The 20,908-nt window shown below is 39.2% G+C and overlaps 1 protein-coding gene across 5 annotated transcripts in view; it reads left to right on the forward strand.

Moving 5' to 3' along the window:
* Positions 1-2,205: 2,205 nt before the first annotated feature.
* RBMS1 (RNA binding motif single stranded interacting protein 1) overlaps positions 2,206-20,908 on the forward strand; it is a 220,220-nt gene continuing 201,517 nt past the window's right edge. The window contains exon 1 of one of the 5 annotated variants that reach the window (XM_027559581.1): positions 2,206-2,813. In XM_027559581.1, the coding sequence (XP_027415382.1) occupies positions 2,739-2,813 (75 nt within the window). In that variant the 5' untranslated portion in view covers positions 2,206-2,738. The remainder of the gene's footprint in view (positions 2,814-20,908) is intronic. The other 4 variants (XM_027559573.1, XM_027559558.1, XM_027559537.1 and 1 more) reach the window with 4 other exon arrangements.

The raw sequence follows: 20,908 nt of genomic DNA on the forward strand, positions 1-20,908 counted from the left end.
TCATTCTTTTGCTCAATTCTTTTGCTCACATTTTAACGTTTCTCTTTTTAAAACTGATTTCAGAAAGTTCTTTATATATCCTGTTAGCCTTTTATAGTTCATATGGATTGCAAATAACTTTGTGGCTTGCATTTTCACTTTCTTTATAGAATCCTTTGATGAATCAAATTTAATCATTTTTGAATTTTAATCAATATAGTCAAACTGATCAATTTTGCAGTCTTGGTTACCTTATTAAAGAAATATTCCCTACTTCAATGTGATACAGATATTTTCTATATTGTCTTCTAACAGCTTTACAGTGTTTTTTTTTTTTACATCTAGGCCTTTAATTCATTTAAACTTCTTTCTTCTCCTTTTGTGAAACAGGACTCCAATTTCATTTTTCCATATGGACAGCCAATTGACCCAAAACCATTTATTGAAAAGCTCATTCTTTCTCCACTGCACTGCAATACTAACACAGTCATAAATCAAGTGTCTACATAATTGTGGGTGTACTGCTGGGATCTGTAAAACAGACCGAATTTTCATCATCCAGAAAAAAGTAGAGCAGTCTAAGTTTGGTCATTTCGTTTATCAACTGATGCCTAGCACCCCTGAAACTGTTCTTAATCTGTTCTCTTCCTTCAGTCACTCCTCTAAACCATTCCTAGTCCTGCTAGGCTCTTAATGCTGGTTAGTTCATGTCCATTCTCTTATCAAATACATTAAAAGGTCCCACAGTGAAACAGTATAAAGAACTATTTTTAACCCCTAGCTAGACAATGAACTACCCCACTCTTCAGACTGTTATTAACTTCAACAGGATCCACCATACAGCGGAAGCTCAGTAAATACTAGTTTCCCTATAGGGTTTCACATGGGTTAACTGTTATTATTATTATTTTTTTATGAGAGTGTGATTTGCCTCCTGGCATATCCAAAATATTCTCATATGAACTTATATTGTTTTTTCAAAATGTTTAACGTAGACATTTGTCTAAATCACAATATAAAGATAATAAAGATATTATAAAGATAATAAAGGCTTCACTTCACTATTGCATTGTTTTTAAAGTATCTTACTAAACTGTTTGAAATGTAATCAGACAAAAATGTAACTTTGACAAAATCAAGCATTTCATTTCAGCTTGATTTACCTTTGGGCTATTATGAAAACAGACTCTTGGAAATCCAGAATGACAAAACAGAGTAATCAAGGTCTATTTAATAGCAAATTAATTTTTCATTACCCTTTATTAGATGAGCAACAACTTCAACTTGAACGTGATTTCTTACTTATCCTATTTGTACATTTTGGTATTATCTCTTGTTGAGCTAGAATGTAAAAAGTCTTCTACAGGGAGCTTCAGGGACCAATTAACTCCATTAAATTGTATCCAGTTACGTAGTGCACTGAACCACAGCTGTCTGGGGCTGTTTGGAGCTGTGACAATCAGGAGATGGAGAGGCAGAAAAGGAGAGATTGATTTTAATATGTCACCGAAGCACACTGCAACAATATGCCAGCGTGACTTTCAAAATGGCCTTAAAATATTCCAAACTCAGGGAGTTTCCTTGCTCCTGAGTGGGAGTTGACAGACTGTCTGGCAGCATTAGAAACAGGCAGAGAAAAGCTGATGTCTATATTGTGTCCTCTAATAATAACATTCTGCCTCTTTGCGACATCTCCCCCTCAGAAGGATCCGTATATTGGTGTGACGGTGTGTGTGTGTGTATGTGTGTGTGTGTGTGTACTCGCGCGCGCGAACCCCCCGCCCCCCAACCCCCCGCGCGTTTTGCCTCCTCCTGTGCAGAGGGCAGGGTTTCACCTCTCACATCTGGGAAAACCAAACCGAAGGACACTAACCCTCCCAAGGTCAACTAGAAAATTAGGCCTGGGAGGAGGGATGGGGGAACCGAACCCAGGTGTCCTCACTGCAGCTTTGTGGTTGGGCACTAAATCATTTTTCTTCTCTTGTGGGGAAAAAAAATCACTGGGTGGGGGTAAGTGAGAGATTAATCAGATTTCTTCCTCTTTCTCCCCTTTCCTCCCCTCCCCTCTCCTAAAGGAGATAAAACTCATGAAAGCAAACAAGGTGTCCACTCCGCAGTTCTTAAGCTGGGTCCCTCCAGTCTACCCCCACACTCCACCCCCAACACAAAGCGATCCAGGCTCCTAAGGTTTCGGTCCGTCCTACGCGGAGCCCGGGAGGTGAGGAGTGGTTAAAACTCAGCCCTCACCTCCAGCGGGTCCCGGATCCGCGGCGCCCAAGCCCCGCCCCCGCCGCCCTTCCCCCACGGCCTCGGCACGCCAGCCCCTCTCCCCTCTCCCAATCGGGCGCACCCACCCCAGATGCCGCCTGGCACCGAGCGCTGCCGCCGCTGCCGCCGCCGCCGCAGCACTTTCCACTTGTATTGATCACCTCCCGGCCCCGCTCAGCCTGCTCGCCAGAGCGGAGCGCGGCCAGCGCGCCAGCCCTTGGCAGCCCCGGAGCAGTCGGGCTCCGGGAGGCAACTCCTTGGGAGCGCCCTGTCCGGGGTGCCCTCTGCGCTCTGCAGTCTCTTTCTCTGTGTCTGGGAGGAGAAGAAGGAGGAGGAGGAGGAGAAGGAGGAGGAGGACGTCTGGTCCGGGCTGGGAGGTGGAGCAGCGGCAGCCGCCGCCGCCGCCGCCGGAAAGGGAGAGGCAGGAGAGATCGAGACTTGGAAACCCCAAAGTGCCCGCGACCCTGCACGGCAGGCTCCCTTCCAGCTTCATGGGCAAAGTGTGGAAACAGCAGATGTACCCTCAGTACGCCACCTACTACTACCCCCAGTATCTTCAAGCGAAGGTAAAGGGGCGCCGGGGATGGGGGGCGCCCGGGGCGCACGCTGCTCGGGTCCGGGAGGGGCGAGCGGCGAGCTCCCGCCGCCCCCGGTGGAGTTGATGGAAGGTTGCTAACTATAGCGCTGGCCTGGGCGCAGCCGGGCGGCGCGCTGGGCGGCTGCTGCCCGCGGAACTGAGTGCGGGGATCGGGTTACAGAAAGCCTCGGGGGGAAAGACTAGACAGGAAAGAGCCGCCGGCCCCTTCCTGGCCCGGGAGGCGGGGAGGGTCGCGGGCCGAGCGGCGCCCCTCGCCGAGCGTAGGCTGCTCGGCCGCGGGTCCCGCTGGCGGCGCAGATCTTCGACCCCTTCTCCTGGGCCTCGCCCGGCGAGCGGTAACTCTCGGCTTCCCTCGGAGTGGCGCCGAACCTCCCGCCCCCCGGGGACGCCCCTCAGTCTCCCGCGCGCGCGATGACTGGGGCTCCAGCGGGGGACGGGACTTTTCCCTCCCCGCCTCCGGCCCTGCGCGCCCGCCCCTCGCCTTGATCTTTGTGCGCTGTGGCACTTCACCTGGTTACTGATTTCTACTTTTACGCTGGTGTTTTGGGTAGGAAAGTGGCCAAAGTTCACTCAGCGTTCATTGATGTCCCTTTTAATCTTCCCTGTAGCTTCTGCAAAGGAGGGACAATGGGCAGATTTCGATGCAGAGAAAGAAGTGACTTCGTATTTAGTTTTGAAAAATGCTACCTTATATGTTTACCTACAGATCGATTTTCAGTGGTGCTTTCTCAGAAGTGGCTTTGGTACATACTTAAGTAACACAGCAGATGACATGTAGTCATACAAATTGCGCCTGGCTTTCTAGGGACCCTGGGTACGTTGTTAGTGGAACTATCTTATTTTTACTATAAGAATTTGATGCCTTCTGAACTCATTTTAAAAAATTACTGGGTCCATGAAAAGTGAGGGTTTCGCTGCTTTGGAAGCTTTTTTCCAGTTTGGGAGGGCGAAAGTTGGATGCAAAAAATGTCGTCAGCTGTTAGCATCTCCTATCTGGACTCCTGGTGCCCTTCCAGATTACAAAAGAATCAAGTGTGGGTACAGCCTCTGAACTTTCTCTGGAAGGTTGTTATCATGCCCTGCTTGCTGGCAGAGGGCAATTCAGGCCTGGTGCAGAGAATCTCTGACTCAACTTCGATAAGCCTTTCTTTCTTACAGTGTGTGTGGTCCATGTTATGTACCTACATCATCGTTCTGCATGTGTCCCTGTAGGTAAAATGACACTCTTCCGCATAGAGACCTGAAATTTTTTAGCCCTCAAGGACCTCATTTTCACCCCCTCCCCAATAATCGCCAGAAAGCAGCAAGATGGTAGCAGTAAGGATACCCATTACTCATTTTTGTGTGGTAGCCTCTGTATTTGTTTTCAGGGACTGGAGGGCGGTACCCATATTTTGGTGAACTACATTGTACATATAAGTTGTTCGGAGAAATTTTGAGGTGTAATCAATGCACTACCTTTTAGATATCATATATGTTTAATGCATTTGTTTAAATTATGCAGCATTGGGTACCTAAAGGACAGCCTGTTCAACACTTAACTTTATGAATAATAAATACCATACACTCAGGTGAAGAAAAAAAGACTGTGTTTCTACAGGCACATTCACCTTAGTAATTTTTATGTACCATTAGTAAGTTAGAAACCAAGTACATAGTATTTAATATAGCTAATGCAATGCCATTTGGCTCTTTTTTGCCCCGTAAATAATTGAAGAGAGAGACAAACGGCAAGAGCCTGCTCTAGTAATTAGGGTCGGATCCCAGAAAGCTTTAGGGCCCATTTTCTGAAAGTGTGCTTCCTGCATAAAGCATTTAATATTGATTTGTGTTACAGTAAATGACAGTCTCAAAACATATCTTGCTGTTTCTACTCTGAAATCTGAAATCCTATTACTCTGAATCTCTTTGTTTCCGGAGAAAGACAGACATACTCACTTGACCTATATAACATGGTATTAAAGTTTGATAATTAAATCTAAATTCCCTGTTGTAAAGAATCTTGATTATCTCAAGAAGAGGCATCTCCTAAAATGTAAAGGACTAGATGCAGATTTTAGATAAGCATAATTCAGTACACATAGCCTTTTTTCCCCTCCCTTTTCTAATCTATTTCTTGGTAACATGGTATTGTGAATCATTAAAAAAAATAGAGACCTGATTTGATCTGTAGTTAGTTTAAAAACAAGTGTTAACCTATTCTACCTGAAGAGTTAATAAACTGACGTAGTATCCGTGGTCTACAGTGATGATCCTTGCCTCTGTGTGTGTTTGTGTTCTAACCCTCTTGAAATATGGGATAGGTAGCATCACCGTTTAAAGTACAGTGATGTGTTTGCTAGACAGAGTTGTTTTGAAACTTCTGTTTGGAAGCTATATCAAAAACTGAAGAATGGTGTGGTCGTTTACCAAGTGATATTTGACTTAGCCTTGTGATCAAGAGATGGATGTGATTGTTTTGAATCGAGAAAGAATAAATGGATGGGATTTCTTTTCCTCAAAAGGAATAGATACCAATGAAAATGGCACTTGAAAATCAGTTTTGTTACCATACTTTAAAAAGTTATCATATGTCAAATAATTTTTCTTATGTTAATCATCCAATCAGTCTGTTTTGAAAAATTTATTTAGTAATGTTTCTCTATAGAAACGTATTAGTTACTTCTGCATTCTATTAACAATTAGTAACCAAAAAATTATGGAGCTGTGTTACAGCATGTGACCATATTTGTGTGCGTTATGCTTTGACAGAAAAAGAATAGTAATACAGATGCAATAAACATAAAGTAAAATAGAGGATATTATGGAAGGGTTGGACACGGGGTGGAAATGAAGGACTCCAAAATTTTTATAATACCTTAGTGCAGAGTAACAGAGATTGCAAGTAACCTGATTTTACACGCTTGTTGAGTTTTTTGTATTTCTCTGTAAGGATGGTCTTATCACAGCAGGAGTCTCTTTATCACTTGACACATCCATTCTAAGATATAGGTTGATGTAGCTTCATAAGTATAAGCACGTATTGTTTTGAAGGATTTTCTAAATTATTAAGAGATATTGTGTATTATTGAAAGTTAAATTTGGTATCTACTTTTCAGATACACAGGAAACATTCTGACAATTTGATATATTTTAATTAAAATTTTGTATGTAGACATTTTCACTTATCGTAAAGGAAACCCTTGAATTCTGTTTGTTTCAAAAATACCATGATGTATATTACTACCAATATATGTATACAAATATTTATGGGAATTGAAATACTTATTCTAGTTCTTTTGAAGAAAGGGAAGTACAAAACGTTCTTTAATGGTTAGTTGATATTTTGTACCATCTACAAGCAATTTGACTCATTTGTGATCTTTATTCATAGATTGTTTTGTGTAAGAGATGATCTACACTAGAAAAATGTTTTTTTCTAAAACAAATGTTTGTTTTAAAACTATTTTTGTGTAGGTGTATGCCAGAGAAGATACCTGAACCTAGCCTAAAAATCTGAAAAATATTGAGCAACATAATTTGGTATTCTATTAATGAAACTACTAGGAAAAAAGCTTTTTCTGAATTGAATTTTTGGGTACATTAATGCTTTGTTGAATTCTTTAATTTTTCCTTAGTTGTAACCACATGAATATTGTATCAGTCTGTTTCTTTAGGAATTAGGGGTCATGATTTGATACATGGAACTACTGAGTATATTAAGGTGGATTGGAGGTACAGTGGCATGATATTAAGACTTGGGGTGCTTTGTGTCCTGAGAAGTAACTGTGTTTGGGGAATGAATAAAGTTTGTTTAAATGCATCAACACATTAATACAATATTTTATATGAAGAATATACTTTCTTTTCATAAGTGGCTGAGATATTGTGGCTATCTGAAAGTAGTGTTGGAAGACTCAGGGTCATGGAAATGCTAAAATGAAGATGCATTATAACGTAATATTATAGGATCCTTCCCCTTGGATAGCCATTTCTTTTAAATTGCCATAATATCTATTATTTTTTATATGTTGGAAGCCAAATCTTACACTGTTAGAATGGAACAGGGAAAAGATAAGTGAAGAAAAGGAGGAAAGCAATCAATTATTTAGTATCAGTATAACCAGATATACTTTACATATATGGTGATCTTGGCTTCAGATTTAAATTAAAATATGGCAATTCCCATGTAATACACTTTCATGACAAAAAGTTTTAAGCTTTTTGATATGTTGCTTAGTCTTTGTGTTTTGCTTAATAGTTTCTTGGAACTATTAATTACCCCAGCTTACTTAATGAAGACTGAAATTTTAAGTTCTAGGTCTTTACGCTAGACAGCAGGACCTTTTCCCCTTTCTTTTTACTAAAGAAGGGTTTTCCAGAAATGAAAATTCCTTTTTTCCCCTATATCTTCTTAACCAATAAAAACTATGTGAGGAAGATCTAGAATGGAAGTTAAAATGATATGGACACCTAAATATCATTCATTTTTTTAAAAATGAGGGATTTCTTGTCTAGTTTGCTTTTTATTGGATTCTCAGTCCCCTAAAGTTTATTTTCCCCTAGCGTGGTCTCCTTATCCTACGTTGAATCTCTTTTCAAAGGCTATCAGCTGTCCGTATTTCTTATTTGATTTGCAGAACACTAGGTGCTAAGTAAATGCATGTTACTATTATATTCTGAATAAGTACATGCAAAATTTTCTTAGATCAGAAAAAAATTATAGACCAAAATTTACAAATATAATAACCCAGCCTAATTTTCTAATGAAATCTCAATATAGTTTGATTTGAATTTTAATTTATCTTGTTCCTGTAATGAAAACTTTCATTTTATGAAGATCACTAAGATGAATTACATATCAATTCGTCCATGCTTAATTTATGAAATCAAAGTACCTTTTTTTTTTTTTACAGTCTTTATTAAAGACTATGGCACCAGAAAAAAAGACCTCATTGTGTTATATCAAAGAGGGAAATGTTACATGTGATGAATTGGTTACTCAGCATGTATTTGCCTCTTACAACTGGCCCCTACCAACACAATTCAAACTTTTTCTGCTTAATTTTCAAGAAAATCCTTTTTTTTCCCCAGTATATTTCAGATGTGGTAAAAACATTTATTCATTTAATGAATAATAACTAAAATATAAACTAGCCTCAAGTTGTTCAGAATTATAATTATCTGTGTTACTAAGTGTATTACCCTAAATATGACATTTAGCTACCTAGTTTTTTATTACATTCATTGGGATATTATAGGAATAAACAGGAACATACTCAGTTGTTCTTAAGTGGAGGTGTTTTATTCAATGTAACATTACTTAAAGAAAATGTAGTAATGATATGTCAGTGATTTAAATTCAGTGCCATAATATTTGGTACACAATTATGCTGCATATTCAAAATTGAGCATTGGGCTTGGGGATTTTATGTGGAATGAATGTAAATGTCCTGATTTCTCTGCTGTATCGTTTTAACAAGTAAGTGGTAAAACCTTGTGCCTTGGGAGAAGCAGCAGTTGGATGATACAAACATTTACCACCCAGAGTTTGGTCCGATGATACACAGCAAAATGCCTTCTTATAGAGTGTATGTGTCAAACACACATGCAGATTTGAGCACACACACACAGATTTGAGAACAGAAACTAAGTCATTTCTTAATCAGGTAGATATGTGGGGGAAGGTGTAAAGAGAGAGAATGCTGACAGCCAAGCTAGCAAGCTAAACATGTATCTTACATAATTGAATTCCTTCTTTTTGCTTAATGTACCTAGTCTCCTTAACATAATTATATGAATATTTAACATTTTCAAACAAGCATTGGAAAAAAAGTGTATCAAAGATGGGAGAAAGAAAAGGGGGACAAAAATCAACATCTAGACCTCCAAGAGGAGAAACTGTTCAGTCTAAAACTGAACATTCTTGTTCTCCGTATATTGTCTTCTAGCTAATTCTTAAATGCATGCATTTGCCATTTTAGAGGAGGGAGAACAGTCTTCTGGATGATGTATGTGAAATGCTAGATTCTAAAAGAGAGATTAGATGCTAATATGAACAATTAACTTGCCTGTAAATCTGGTACTGTGGCTTTCCAGGTGGCTCAGATGGTAAAGAATCTGCCTACAATGTGGGAGACTCGGGTTCAGTCCCTGGATTGGGAAGATCCTCTGGAGAAGGGAATGACTACCCACTTCTGTATGCTTGCCTGGAGAATGCCATGGGTAGAGGAACCTGGTGGACTATAGTCCATGGGGTTGCAAAGAGTCGGACATGACTGATCGACTAACATTTTCACTGTAAACACACAAAATCAACGTCTTGTGGATGATTGCCTGCAATGGCTCTATTCTGGAATTAGGCTAAATTTGAAGCTGGTGTTTGTGGGAAATTGCTTAGGCTCTTGAAGGGTTATAATACTAACGAAGTGATTGTATTTCCTTAGTCACCCTAGAGCACCATTGTCTGCTTTGGGTACTGGGAAAGGTAAGGGAGTATCATATCTGGTCCCTGCTGTCCAGCTGCCAGCAAAGACAGAATAGACACATTTAAGACATAAGCAAAGAATATTTTCAAAATAGTTCACCTGGGAAGACAGCATACCAACCAAGGGTCTGAGTGACAGGAAGGCTCTCTGATCCACATGTGGGATTAAAAACTGTCATGTGTATTGTGAGAAAAGGTAAAGTGGTTAAAAAAGCTACAACAAACCTGGGAATTTTATAGCGAAATGGGCTTTAGATTAATGAATGAAAATTTCTTAAATTGATAATCACCATTTTTTTTTTTCTATTTTCTGCTCTGTAATCCTCTTATGACTACTTAGAGTTTTAAAGAATATCACTTTTTCATACTTTATCTTAACTCCTTCTCCTCAAAGTTTCATATTCAATTACCTTATTTTACATTATTATGTTTCCAGTTTTATGCTTACGAATATACTATTAAGCCCACCTATTAGGGTTGAGACAGGCTGGAAATGTAATCCTTAAATGATGACATAATTGTGATATGGAAATTTTACTTTTATTCTTTTACTTTTATCATTTGAAGTGATGTTTATTTCTTCTAATTTGTTAGTGTTGTTTGGAGTTGTTAGGCGTCATTGTGTGCCTGCAATCTACATGGTGATAATGTGTTTAGTGTGAGTTGACATTTCTTCAGAAAATAACAGATTTTTAAATTATTCCTGATCTTTTAAGATTATAGTTTTTTTATTCTCTTTATTTCATCATTTTCTAGCTTTAATTTTTTAAATGAGCTTTGCAGTGGGTCTGAGTCCTTCAGGAGTCATATTATCCTCTGGCCTCAGTGTGGGACACTGAGCCCACCCTTCGGACTACCCTTTGAACAACACGTGCTATTGGGCTACTGGGTCGAGGAAAAAAAAAAAAAGATGATTTCAGGAAGAGTTTTTGTGCAACAAAACAAGATTATTTCATAAATATCATGAATAATTTTTACCAATCTTGAAGAAAAAAATACATCATCTTCCCAGCTCTCCCAAGTGGGTAGATCCACTTTATATGATACTGATTTTGTTTTTTATAAGTTGAAAATTACTAATTGGAATGGACATAGTTCGATGGATACATCATAGAATTCTATGCTTTTTCTGAACTTGAGTTTTTTGGGAGGGAAATCAAAATTGCCAAAAAAGAATTTTAGATCATAAACCTACATTTCTATTGTACTTAAGCTCCTTAAATGACAATATACTATTCCCCCTATTTAACACTTTTTAAACATGGTAATTTTGAGAGTTGTAATTAAGAGAATATTTGTGCTGAAAAACCTCTAAAGCCTTCTTCGTATGTGGAATAACAGTGAAATATTTTCACAGTTTGAAATAAAGTCTCATAAAATATTTGGTTACAAGGAGAAGTACATCATATCAGAAATTTGTAATACCACCAACTTTACCTTTGTCTTCTCAGCAGTAATTTAGATTCAGTACCAAACAGGCTTTTGACAAATGCAGACATTTATAGAAAGGAAAATTTGCCAGTATTTATTTTCAGGTCTTTAACTGAAATACTCCCAAAGTCCCCTCTGCCACCTACAGAGCACAACTTTGATTAATTTCATTGTTTAAAAAATGGAAGCCTTAAGAAAAAAAGTTCCTTGTCTCAATCAGTTCTTGGGCTTTATTCTACATGATTATTTGCATACTTTTATTAACAACAACAGCAACACACAAAAAGAACTGGCTAGAAGAGAAACTTCTCTAACAGAAATTCTATTGCTAGGCAAATGGTATTTTTTAGAATGCTATGTGATTTTTCTGTGATTGGGTATAGCTTATCTTAAAAATGAATTGTGTTTCCAATAAGTTTTGTTCCAAAAAGTTCACATATCACTTAGTACTTGAAATTCATCTAGTATATTTCATATATAAATTGTTATCTTTCATTAAAGGGTTCCCAGCCAACCCATATGGGCCTGTGAAAGTAGCCCACTTTATAGTTCACATATAGTTGTTATTATTGGTCCTACCACATGTGCTTCCCAGGTGGTGCTAGTGGTCAAGAACCCACCTGCCAAGCTTCCCTGGGAAGGACATGGCAACTCACTCCAGTGTTCTTTCCTGGAGAATCCCATGGACAGATAGCCTGGCAGAATGCAACCCATAGGGTTGCACAGAGTCTGACGCCAACTGAAGCAACTTTAGCATGCATGCACTCATGCATAGAACCAAATCATCATAAGGAACAATGTTTCCTGGAGGAGGAGGGTAAGTATTCAGGGTTGGAACTCCGAGTACCCCCCCCCCCTTTGCCCCCTTTTGCGGGTAGTGAGAAGTTTTTCTTAATTCACCTGAGGGGCAGTGGGAAGACTGGAGCTCCCCGTAGTCCCTCAACAGGGCTTTTGAGCTTACTGGACTGGGGACTGGTTTTAAGAAGAGGAGGGAGGTATGGCTTGTAAAGTCACAAGGGGCAGGGATTTGTGGAAGTGGGACTTGTGGGCGTTAGAGCTTCTCGCTGGGTTAAGCCTTGGGGGCCCTGCTCACTCCTCACTCCTGAGACTAGCTCCCCACATACTTGTTTTCTTTTCCTGTGCTGGCCTCACAGATAATCTCTTGTTCTCCTTCCTCCTAGCCCACCCTCAATTTTATAAAGTAGTTCAAGGCTAGATTCTAAGAAGTAGGGTTTTGCATCCCTAGCTCATCACAGGCTAGATTACTATAGCCTTGCCAACTTCTCTCCTCTTCTGTAGCACTGAATCAGGCAAACAGCTCTTGAGGCTGGTAACAAGAAAGAAACCAAAAGACAAAGAAATCATCATCCAGTGCCATCACTTCTATTTCCAGCAAGTCCTGGTCCGACAGTGCTTCATAACTCTTCAGTTCAGTTCAGTCGCTCAGTCGTGTCGGACTCTTTGCAACCCCATAGACTGTAGCACACCAGGCCTCCCTGTCCATCACCAAATCCCAGAGCTTACTCAAACTCATGTCCATTGAGTCAGTGATGCCATCCAACCATCTCATCCTCTGTCATCCTCTTCTCCTCCTACCTTCAGTCTTTCCCAGCATCAGGGTCTTTTCAAATGAGTCAGTTTTTCACATCAGGTGGCCAAAGTATTGGAGTTTCAGCTTCAGCATCAGTCCTTCCAATGAATATTCAGGACTGATCTCCCTTAGAATGGACTGGTTGCATCTTCTTGCAGTCCAAGCGACTCTCAAGAGTCTTCTCCAACACCACAGTTCAAAAGCATCAATTCTTTGGCGCTCAGCTTTCTTTATAGTCCAACTCTCACATTCATACATGACTACTGGAAAAACCGTAGCTTTGACTAAGATGGACCAAACCTTGAGCATCTGATGATGGCACAGTCCCATTAACCTCAGATTTTTACTGAGACTCAACCTATGGAGCACTGGTTAAGAATCCTACCCTGAAAAGAGGACAAAAATGGAACCAGTCTGTGCTTAAGAAGACAACTCAGACCATGGATCCTTTGGTATTTGTTTGTGGATTGTGGCTTGACTCTGAGGTGAAGAGCTCGACATGGTCCAAGAGCCTGCAAAGGAGGGATGAAGTCCATGGGTTTGGGCGATCTCCCAAGTGCGCTTCTTCTCTCTCATCTCCTTTTCCCACCCTCCGTCCTTCCTTTTTCCTCCATTTCTACTTTTACCTCTTCTTCCTGCACAGTGACAGCAGTCCCACTGTGCACTGAATTCTGAGCAGCCAGGGGTTCGTGTGCTCCTGGTGGATCTGCCAGGGTGATGGCTGCTTCCAAGCTACTCCCACTGCATCTGCCCAAATAAGGGACCAAGTGGGTCTGACTTAATTTGGGTAAAAAAAAGAAATCTTTGCTTTATAGATTATGATTAAGAATTTGCTAACTTCAGTTCCCTCTTTGAATCAGATTTTTATTTCTGATTCCTTATCCAATTTTATAGGGAAAATTTAAATAAAATTGTATTTGGTGGTGACTTGATGGTAAAGAATTCTGCCAAGCAGGGTTCAATCCCTAGGTTGGGAAAATCCCCTGGAGAAGGGAATGGCAACTCACTCAAGTATTCTTGCCTGGGAAAGCTCATGGGCAGAGGAGCCTGGTGAGCTACAGTTCATGGGGTCGCAAAGAGTCAAACTCGACTTACTGGCTAAATAACAACAAGTGTTATAGAAGCACAGACATGATGTAAGACTTTGAGCAAAAGAGAACATAATTAGCAGAATAAAAAGTGTTTTGATGCCAAATGTGTACTCCAAAGAAGATTGGAACTTAAATATGACATAGTGAAATGGTAAGCTGCATACTTGTTTTGTTCACTCATAAATTTAAAAATCATATATGACCATTTTTTCAGTTTCTTGAATATTTCACTAAATTATTATTTATCTAAAAATAATCACAAAAGTTTTTTTTTTTTTTTGATTGGCATAAATGTGTGTTTCTTACTTGGTAATAGTTTCTCAGATTTTAATTTTAATAGCAGAAATCTTAAATGTTGACTTCAACTGCTTATTTTTTAAAAGAATAGATTATATCTTAGCATACAAATAGGATTTCAAATGACAGAGAGTGATATCTGGTGCTCTTTTCTACCCCTCTGTTTCTGTCACCAAATTCAAATTCATGTCCCAGCAATTCGGGATATTCTTCAGTGAATATCCTTTGAGCCTTCAAAATTTGATTTGACTGTGTGTTCTGAAGATAGCTCGTTCAGATAAGCACATGGTGATCATCATCCGTGTGTCTGGGCCCTAATGAACATCTGCTTTCTAGGGCGCCACAGGAGTACCTTTCTTTGTTTCCTCTTCCTTTGCCTTTTTGATTTGAATCTAGTTAAACCCTGCAAATGGGGTTGTTTTTCAATATGCAAATACTCCTATTTCCCTTTTTGGAAAAGAAAAAAAAAAGCGCCAGATATTTTAAACATGAACGCATTGGGAATTTAAAAAGAGTCTGCAGGAAGCAAGCACACAACTCTAGTTCTTCTCTTGACCACTCAGACATGGACAAAAATCATCTAGCGAAGATCATAGAGTTGGAGCTGCCTGGTGGGCAATTTAATTAAATTCAACAAACACTGAGCAGGCATTGTATTAGGCCCTGGAAGGTGCAAATATGTAAATAAGGCATGATTCCTGCCGTCATGGAGCACAATGAGATCATTTTATTTACTTTCCTGTTTATTTAAAATTTTTATTTGAGGTAGAACACACACACACACGTAAAAAATATAGCACACACATTTTAAATATAATATGCTCATGTAACAGCTACCCAGGTCATTGTCTGACACTTCCAGCACCCACAAGGCACCTTCATGCCCTTCTCAGTGTGTCCTCCCCAGAGGTTTCTGCTAGCCTTATTTCTATCCTTGTAGATCGGTTTTGCCTATTCTTGTATGTCATAAAAATGAATTCCTGGTGGCTCAGATGGTAAAGAATCCACCTGCAATGTGGGAGACCTGGGTTTGATCCCTGGTTTGGGATGATCCCCTGGAGGGAGACATGGCAACCCACTCCAGTATTCCTGCCTGGAGAAAGCCCATGGACAGAGCAGCCTGGTGGGCTACAGTTCGTGGGGCCGCAAAGAGTCGGACACGACTGAGCGACTAAGCGCATTCTTGTATGTCATACAAATGAAATCCTATAGGCTACAAAGGGATGTATCCTTTTGTGTCTGGTCTCTTTAGCTCATCATTGCTTTGATTTCATTCATCCATGTTGTTAAGTATAACCGTCGGTTCTTTTTTTTAATGCTGTGTAGTATTGTATCTGGAGAAGAAAATGGCAACCCACTCCAGTGTTCTTGCCTGGAGAATCCCATGGACAGAGAAGCCTGGTAGGCTGCAGTCCATGGGGTCGCACAGAGTTGGACACGACTGAAGCGACTTGGCAGTATTGTATCACAGAATATATCACAATTTTTATCTGTTCTACTATTAATGGGCATTTAGATTATTTCACTGTGGAGCTATTATGAATAAAATTGCTGTAATTATTCTTGTTCATACCATTTGGTCAACATACCCATTTACTCATAAGAGAGGAACTGGTGGGTCATAGAATGTATGTGTGTTCACCTAAAATGGTCGATGCTACCATTTTCTGTTCCTGTTGGCAAAGTGTGAGAAAGCTATTCTACATGTCAGTAACACTTGGTATTGTCCGTCTTTTTAATTTTAGCCCTTCTGGTGGGTGGTATCTCAGTATGGTTTTAATTTGCATTTCCGTGATGATTAATGATGTTGAGCACTTTTTCATGTCTTTATCGGTCAGTTGGATATCCTCTTTTGTGAAGTGGCTTTCAAGTATTTTGCTCACTTCTTAAACATAACAGCTTTATTAAATATAATTCACATAACATAAAACTCAACCTTTTTCCTCACTTTTTTATATTGGGTTGTCCTTTTTATTAGTTTTAGGTTTTTTAATAAAGTCTGGATACAAATCATTCGTCAGATATACATCTGACGAATGATTTGTGTGTATATATATAAAAACACACATATGTGTGTGTTTTTAAAGTATCTGCTCCCAATTTTCAGTTTTCTCTTTCATTATCTGATTACTATCTTTTAATAAATAGAAGTTTTAATTTTAAGTTCCATTTATGATTTATGATCATTGCTTTTTTGTTTAAGAAATCTTTGCTTACTTTAAGGTCATGAAGATATATTCCTATATTTTCTTCCAGGAGCTGTATTTTATCTTTCACATTAGGTCTGCAATCTATTTCTAATTAATGTTTGTGTATGTGGATGAGGTCGAGATTCATTTTCCCCCGGTATGTGTGTGTTAGTTGCTCGGTCGTGTCCGACTCTTTGTGATCCCATGACTGTAGCCCGCCAGGCTTCTCTGTCCATGGAATTCTCCAGACAAGAATACTGGAGTGGGTAGTTATTTCTTTCAGCAGGGGATCTTCCCAACCCAGGGATCGAACTCAGGTCTCCTGCATGCAGGCAGATTCTTTACAGTCTGGGCCACCAGGGAAGCCCCCCGCATATGAATATCTTATTGATCCAGCAGATTTATTGAAAAGACATTTTCATTTTCTCCTTTGAATTTTAGTGCCATTTTGGTTGTAAATCAGAGGACCACATTTATGTGTTTCTTTTTCTGGACTCTTTGTTCGGCTTCATATGTATTCCTCTGTCAGTACTACATGGTCTTAATTGCCAAAGCAATATATTATTGGTATGTTCCTCAAGGTGGATTTAAGTATTCTAGATCTTCTACCTTTTAAAATAAATTTTAGAAGTTATTTTTATTAAAAAAAGAAATCTGATAGAATATTTATTGGACTGACTTTAAGACTACACATCTGTATTGGAAGAACTGATAGTTTCCAAACTTTAAGGATATCTCTTCTCGTTTATTTATGAACTTACCACTTTTAAGTAATTGATAATAAAACAATGGAAACTTACTGTTTTAGATGCTTATTTCTTAAATATAGTCAATGATTCCTTCAAAATCTGTAGTAGGAAAGTTGGCATAGATCCTAAGAAAATAATTCTTTTCAAGGGGGAAAGAGAATATTCACTATCAGATAAAAATTAACTTTGAAAAGTAGTTTATAAATGAAGCTTTTCCCTTAAAAACATATGGGATGTTCTTTTTGATTTCTCTTGAATGCATCCCAAAGTACTACTGTTTCTCCTTTATAGTCTTTTTTTTTTTCCTTTATAGTCTTTAGTTTCCTTTCTAGGCTTCGTTTATTTGATGACATGTCATCCAGTCACCTTGTCTTATATAAGCATGAGTATCATTTGAAAATTAGTTGTGTTTGGAGAATTTTTTGACATCCCCTGTGATTTTATTTTTTTAATATTACCTGGATATTGTGAAAACAAAGGCTGGAAATAGCTCTGCTTAGATACTAACTTCTGAGCAATAGGATATGCTGCTCTATGGGCCTCTGCTCCTTCGAACTCTTTCTTAGATGTTCTGAAAATCTCATATGTATTTTTTTCATGCTTTATATTTAAGGTTTTTAAGCTTTGATTACTGCCATCTTCAGCCAGCCAAAAACAACTACATAGAACTTTCAGAGCTTATTAGTTCTGGCTAGGTTAGCTTGGGTTGAGTAGGAGGTTGAATAGACGACTTCTGAAGTCCCTTTCAACTCTAAATTTTATGATTCTGGGAATTTATAACATCCAAGAATCACACAGTCTTAGAACTGGAAGGAACTTTAAGATAATCTGGTCCAAGCCACTCACTTTACCAATGAGGAAATCTACCCAAAGTGAAGAGACAGGAGTAGAGTTCCAGAGCTGGGGGAAGTGGGGTAGAGGGATGGGGGGGTTGGAGTGGCAGGAGGGCCAGACCTCACATGACTGGTTCGTGCTGTGACCTAAAGGACGGAAGGAAAGAAGAAGGCAGGCCACACACAGCCTTAGCAATTAATTATTCCAGGAAACCTATCAGAGGTTGGACTGGGCTGTACTGGGGCCGGAGTCACCAGCTGGTTTTGGGTTGGAAACTAGTAGCGGTCACCCTGTCAGAGGTCACCCCAGCAGGTGGGGCTGGCCAGGCTTATGCACTGCCTTCCCCGGGCACGGCCGCTTCTGCTGGTTTGCCAGAACGGTGTCCAAATCTGATTCTGCTTTGTCGTCCTGTTTCTAACCATAAAGATGCTCTGGGTACCGCTCCCATAACTGGGCCCTGCTTATCCTCCATGGCTTCTGGCCTCTTCACAGCCTTGTTCTCCTTCTGGATTCTTCCTTTACCACATTCCTAAGAGTCTTTGTTTTTACAGTCATGGGTCTGGGGCCAAAACCCTCTCCCTTTTTTAGTACGCCTGAAGCTTTCCCACACTAGCAGGATACACTCCAGACTACTTGATTCTTACTAAACTTTCTCTGTCCTGCCATCACTACCTGCTGTACCTGCTGTAACCTGTTTGGTCACCAAACAGCAACACAACCCAGGGAGGCTCTGATTAAGCACCCCCTGTATTTGTTAAAGCCAAACCCCCTCATTCACCACTCTGATGGGACCACTTTCTTCTCAATGCTGAGCACTCCACTTTGGGCTTTAGTATTTCTTTTATTTTTTTTTTTTTATTTCATGAGCTGTTTGAACATAGTTGACAGCCTTCTGCATTTATACGAGGTCAGGTTTCAGGAGCTCCGTTTTAGTCAATTATGTGGAAAACCTCGGAGAAAGAAAACACGCAGTAGGAGGCATCCACCAGCCCGTGTGCTCCTTGGACACAGCATTGCCCTCATGCTGTTTGGATCGTATATTCATTTAAATACATTAGCTGAAAAGATCATGCCTGGCTATACACCTCACTTTAGGGAGGTCAAATACCAGAGAAATTGGGATATATTAAGGAAAAAAGAGAATGATTTTCCCACAATTTATAAAATGTTCGTCAGTGAAAATGCCTCCTAAGTTCATTTACATATTTCTAAGTCTTTGACAGAAAGTATAATTTAAAGTTGAGCCATCAGGAGAAAGGGTGTGTACTAAAAAGAGTAATTAGATGTTAAGAAAAACAGTTTGTGAAGTAATTTCTTAGGTCAGTTGGAAAGGACGAGTTTATTCTGTCATATTAGATTTACAGCTGACTTCTGAGGAATGCACGACTGAGCAAAGGTAGTAGCTTTTGGTGTTTGTTTTGTTTTGTTCTCACTGTGTCAGTGCTGATTGGTTTAAAGCTTTTGGTTTTCTTCCTCCAAGTGTGTGTAATCATGACGGGTGAACTCTGGAAGCCATGGCATGCACAGAAGGAAATGACCGAAAGGCCTGTGGGTAATTTAAAATCATCGTGTTAGGGCCTCTACATTGTCTGCAAGGAAAACAAGTTGTGTGTGAACCATTATTTGTTGATAAGCGTCACAGTCAAGGAAGTTTCCAGGAGGTGGGGGTGTTTAAAGATTGAGGAGAGATGTGCCTTTTAAAAACATCTCAGGGTGCTGTTTACAGGGCAGTTGACTTCTTGGGCTAGAAAGTTCTCACAGGTGGGTTGAGTGAATCAAGTTAAGCAATATGTAGCCAAAAACAAAAAAAAAAAACAAAAATGTTGTCCCAATGTATTTGGCTGATAATAAAAATGTGTGTGTGGGCTTCCCTGGTGGCTCAGTGGTAAAGAACCCGCCTGCCAATGTAGGAGATGCAGGTTCAATCCCTGATTCAGGAAAATCCCCTGGGAGGAACGGCAACCCACTCCAAGTATTCTTGCCTGGGAAGTCCCATGGACAGAGGAGCCTGGCGGGCTACAAGTCTATGGGCTGCCAAAGAGTGGAACACGACTTAAGGACTAAACAACAAATGGGTATGTGTAAATTGCTGAGTCGCTTCCAAAACAAAGTGGTAACTTTGGATTTTACTTTCCTTTACTTATTTAATCATTGCAAGAGAGATAGGCCTGCTTGACATTTTAGAAATCTTGTGCATTATTTAAGTTAAAAACATATATATTCCATCAGAGTAACTTAGAGGAAAGTCAGGGTTCCTATAAGCACAGGAATAATTATTATCCTTAGAAAGATGGAATTTCTTTTCTGATCCAAGTTTATTTCCTAAACTAAATGTTTCTGATTTTAGTACCTTTCATCTAACTTTTCCAAAATGTAGCTTTAGAGCAAAGATTACTCACATTTTAAAGAATGTACAGGCATATTAAGGCAGATATATCCAGTCCTGCATTGGTTATATGCTCATTGCTGGGCAGCTGATAAAATCTTATGTTTGGGATGTTTAAAATACGGGAACATAAGAGTTTACTAATCTTATCTTTCCTCATTCCTTATTACATGTTAACTTTCACTGAGTGGAATTTAGTGAAAATTATATAAGGTGAGAATAATATATAGTAAATTAACAGTATAATATAATACAGTTTACATGTTAGAGGAAAATATGGAAAAAGTCAGAGTTTATCAGGAAAGAAAAAGCATAGTCTGAAATTATTTAAACTGCATTTAGTAACAGTTTAATGTAGCATTTTGCTAACAGTAATTTGTATGTGATCACCTTTATACGAATGTGTTAATACATTAAGAATCAGGAAATATATCTTGTTCTTTTTTGTGTCTACTGCAATGTTTTGCACATAGTAAGTAGTTAAATAAATGCATATTAAATTGAATACATGTCTTTTGTTTTCTAATATGATAAAGAGAAGTATGAAACACAGCCAGAATTCTTTAGGGATGAAATGCTCTTGTTTCAAATACACGATTAGGATAAAAGGGGGCTTTTAGTCTAAATCACCCACATAATTTTCCCAGTCTGTTGCTTTACCACTAGACTCCTTGTTCATGCCTAGAAGGCCATCACTACTATTAAGCTAGTTTGTCACTGTCATATAAGCAGTTCATGAAGTACAGAAACAAAATATTCAAGTTAAATATAACAAATATATGTAGAAATGAGAGGCCCATTAAAATGAAAATTTTACTTGTAACTTTTGAATAACATATGGATGGGGCATTATTACTGAAAAGCAATTAAATATTTTAAAAGGGCTACCTTTCTAAGAACTGTATGTCCTACCTAGGATTAGCTGGAGGTCTCTAAGGGCTAGGACTGTGTCTGGACAGATTTGTGATTATAGTTGTCAGGGTTTTGACAGGAAACATATGGCATACTTAAAGTTGGTATTTAAGGGAT

This window comes from Bos indicus x Bos taurus, chromosome 2 (assembly GCF_003369695.1).
Source record: "Bos indicus x Bos taurus breed Angus x Brahman F1 hybrid chromosome 2, Bos_hybrid_MaternalHap_v2.0, whole genome shotgun sequence".
Taxonomy (NCBI): domain Eukaryota; kingdom Metazoa; phylum Chordata; class Mammalia; order Artiodactyla; family Bovidae; genus Bos; species Bos indicus x Bos taurus.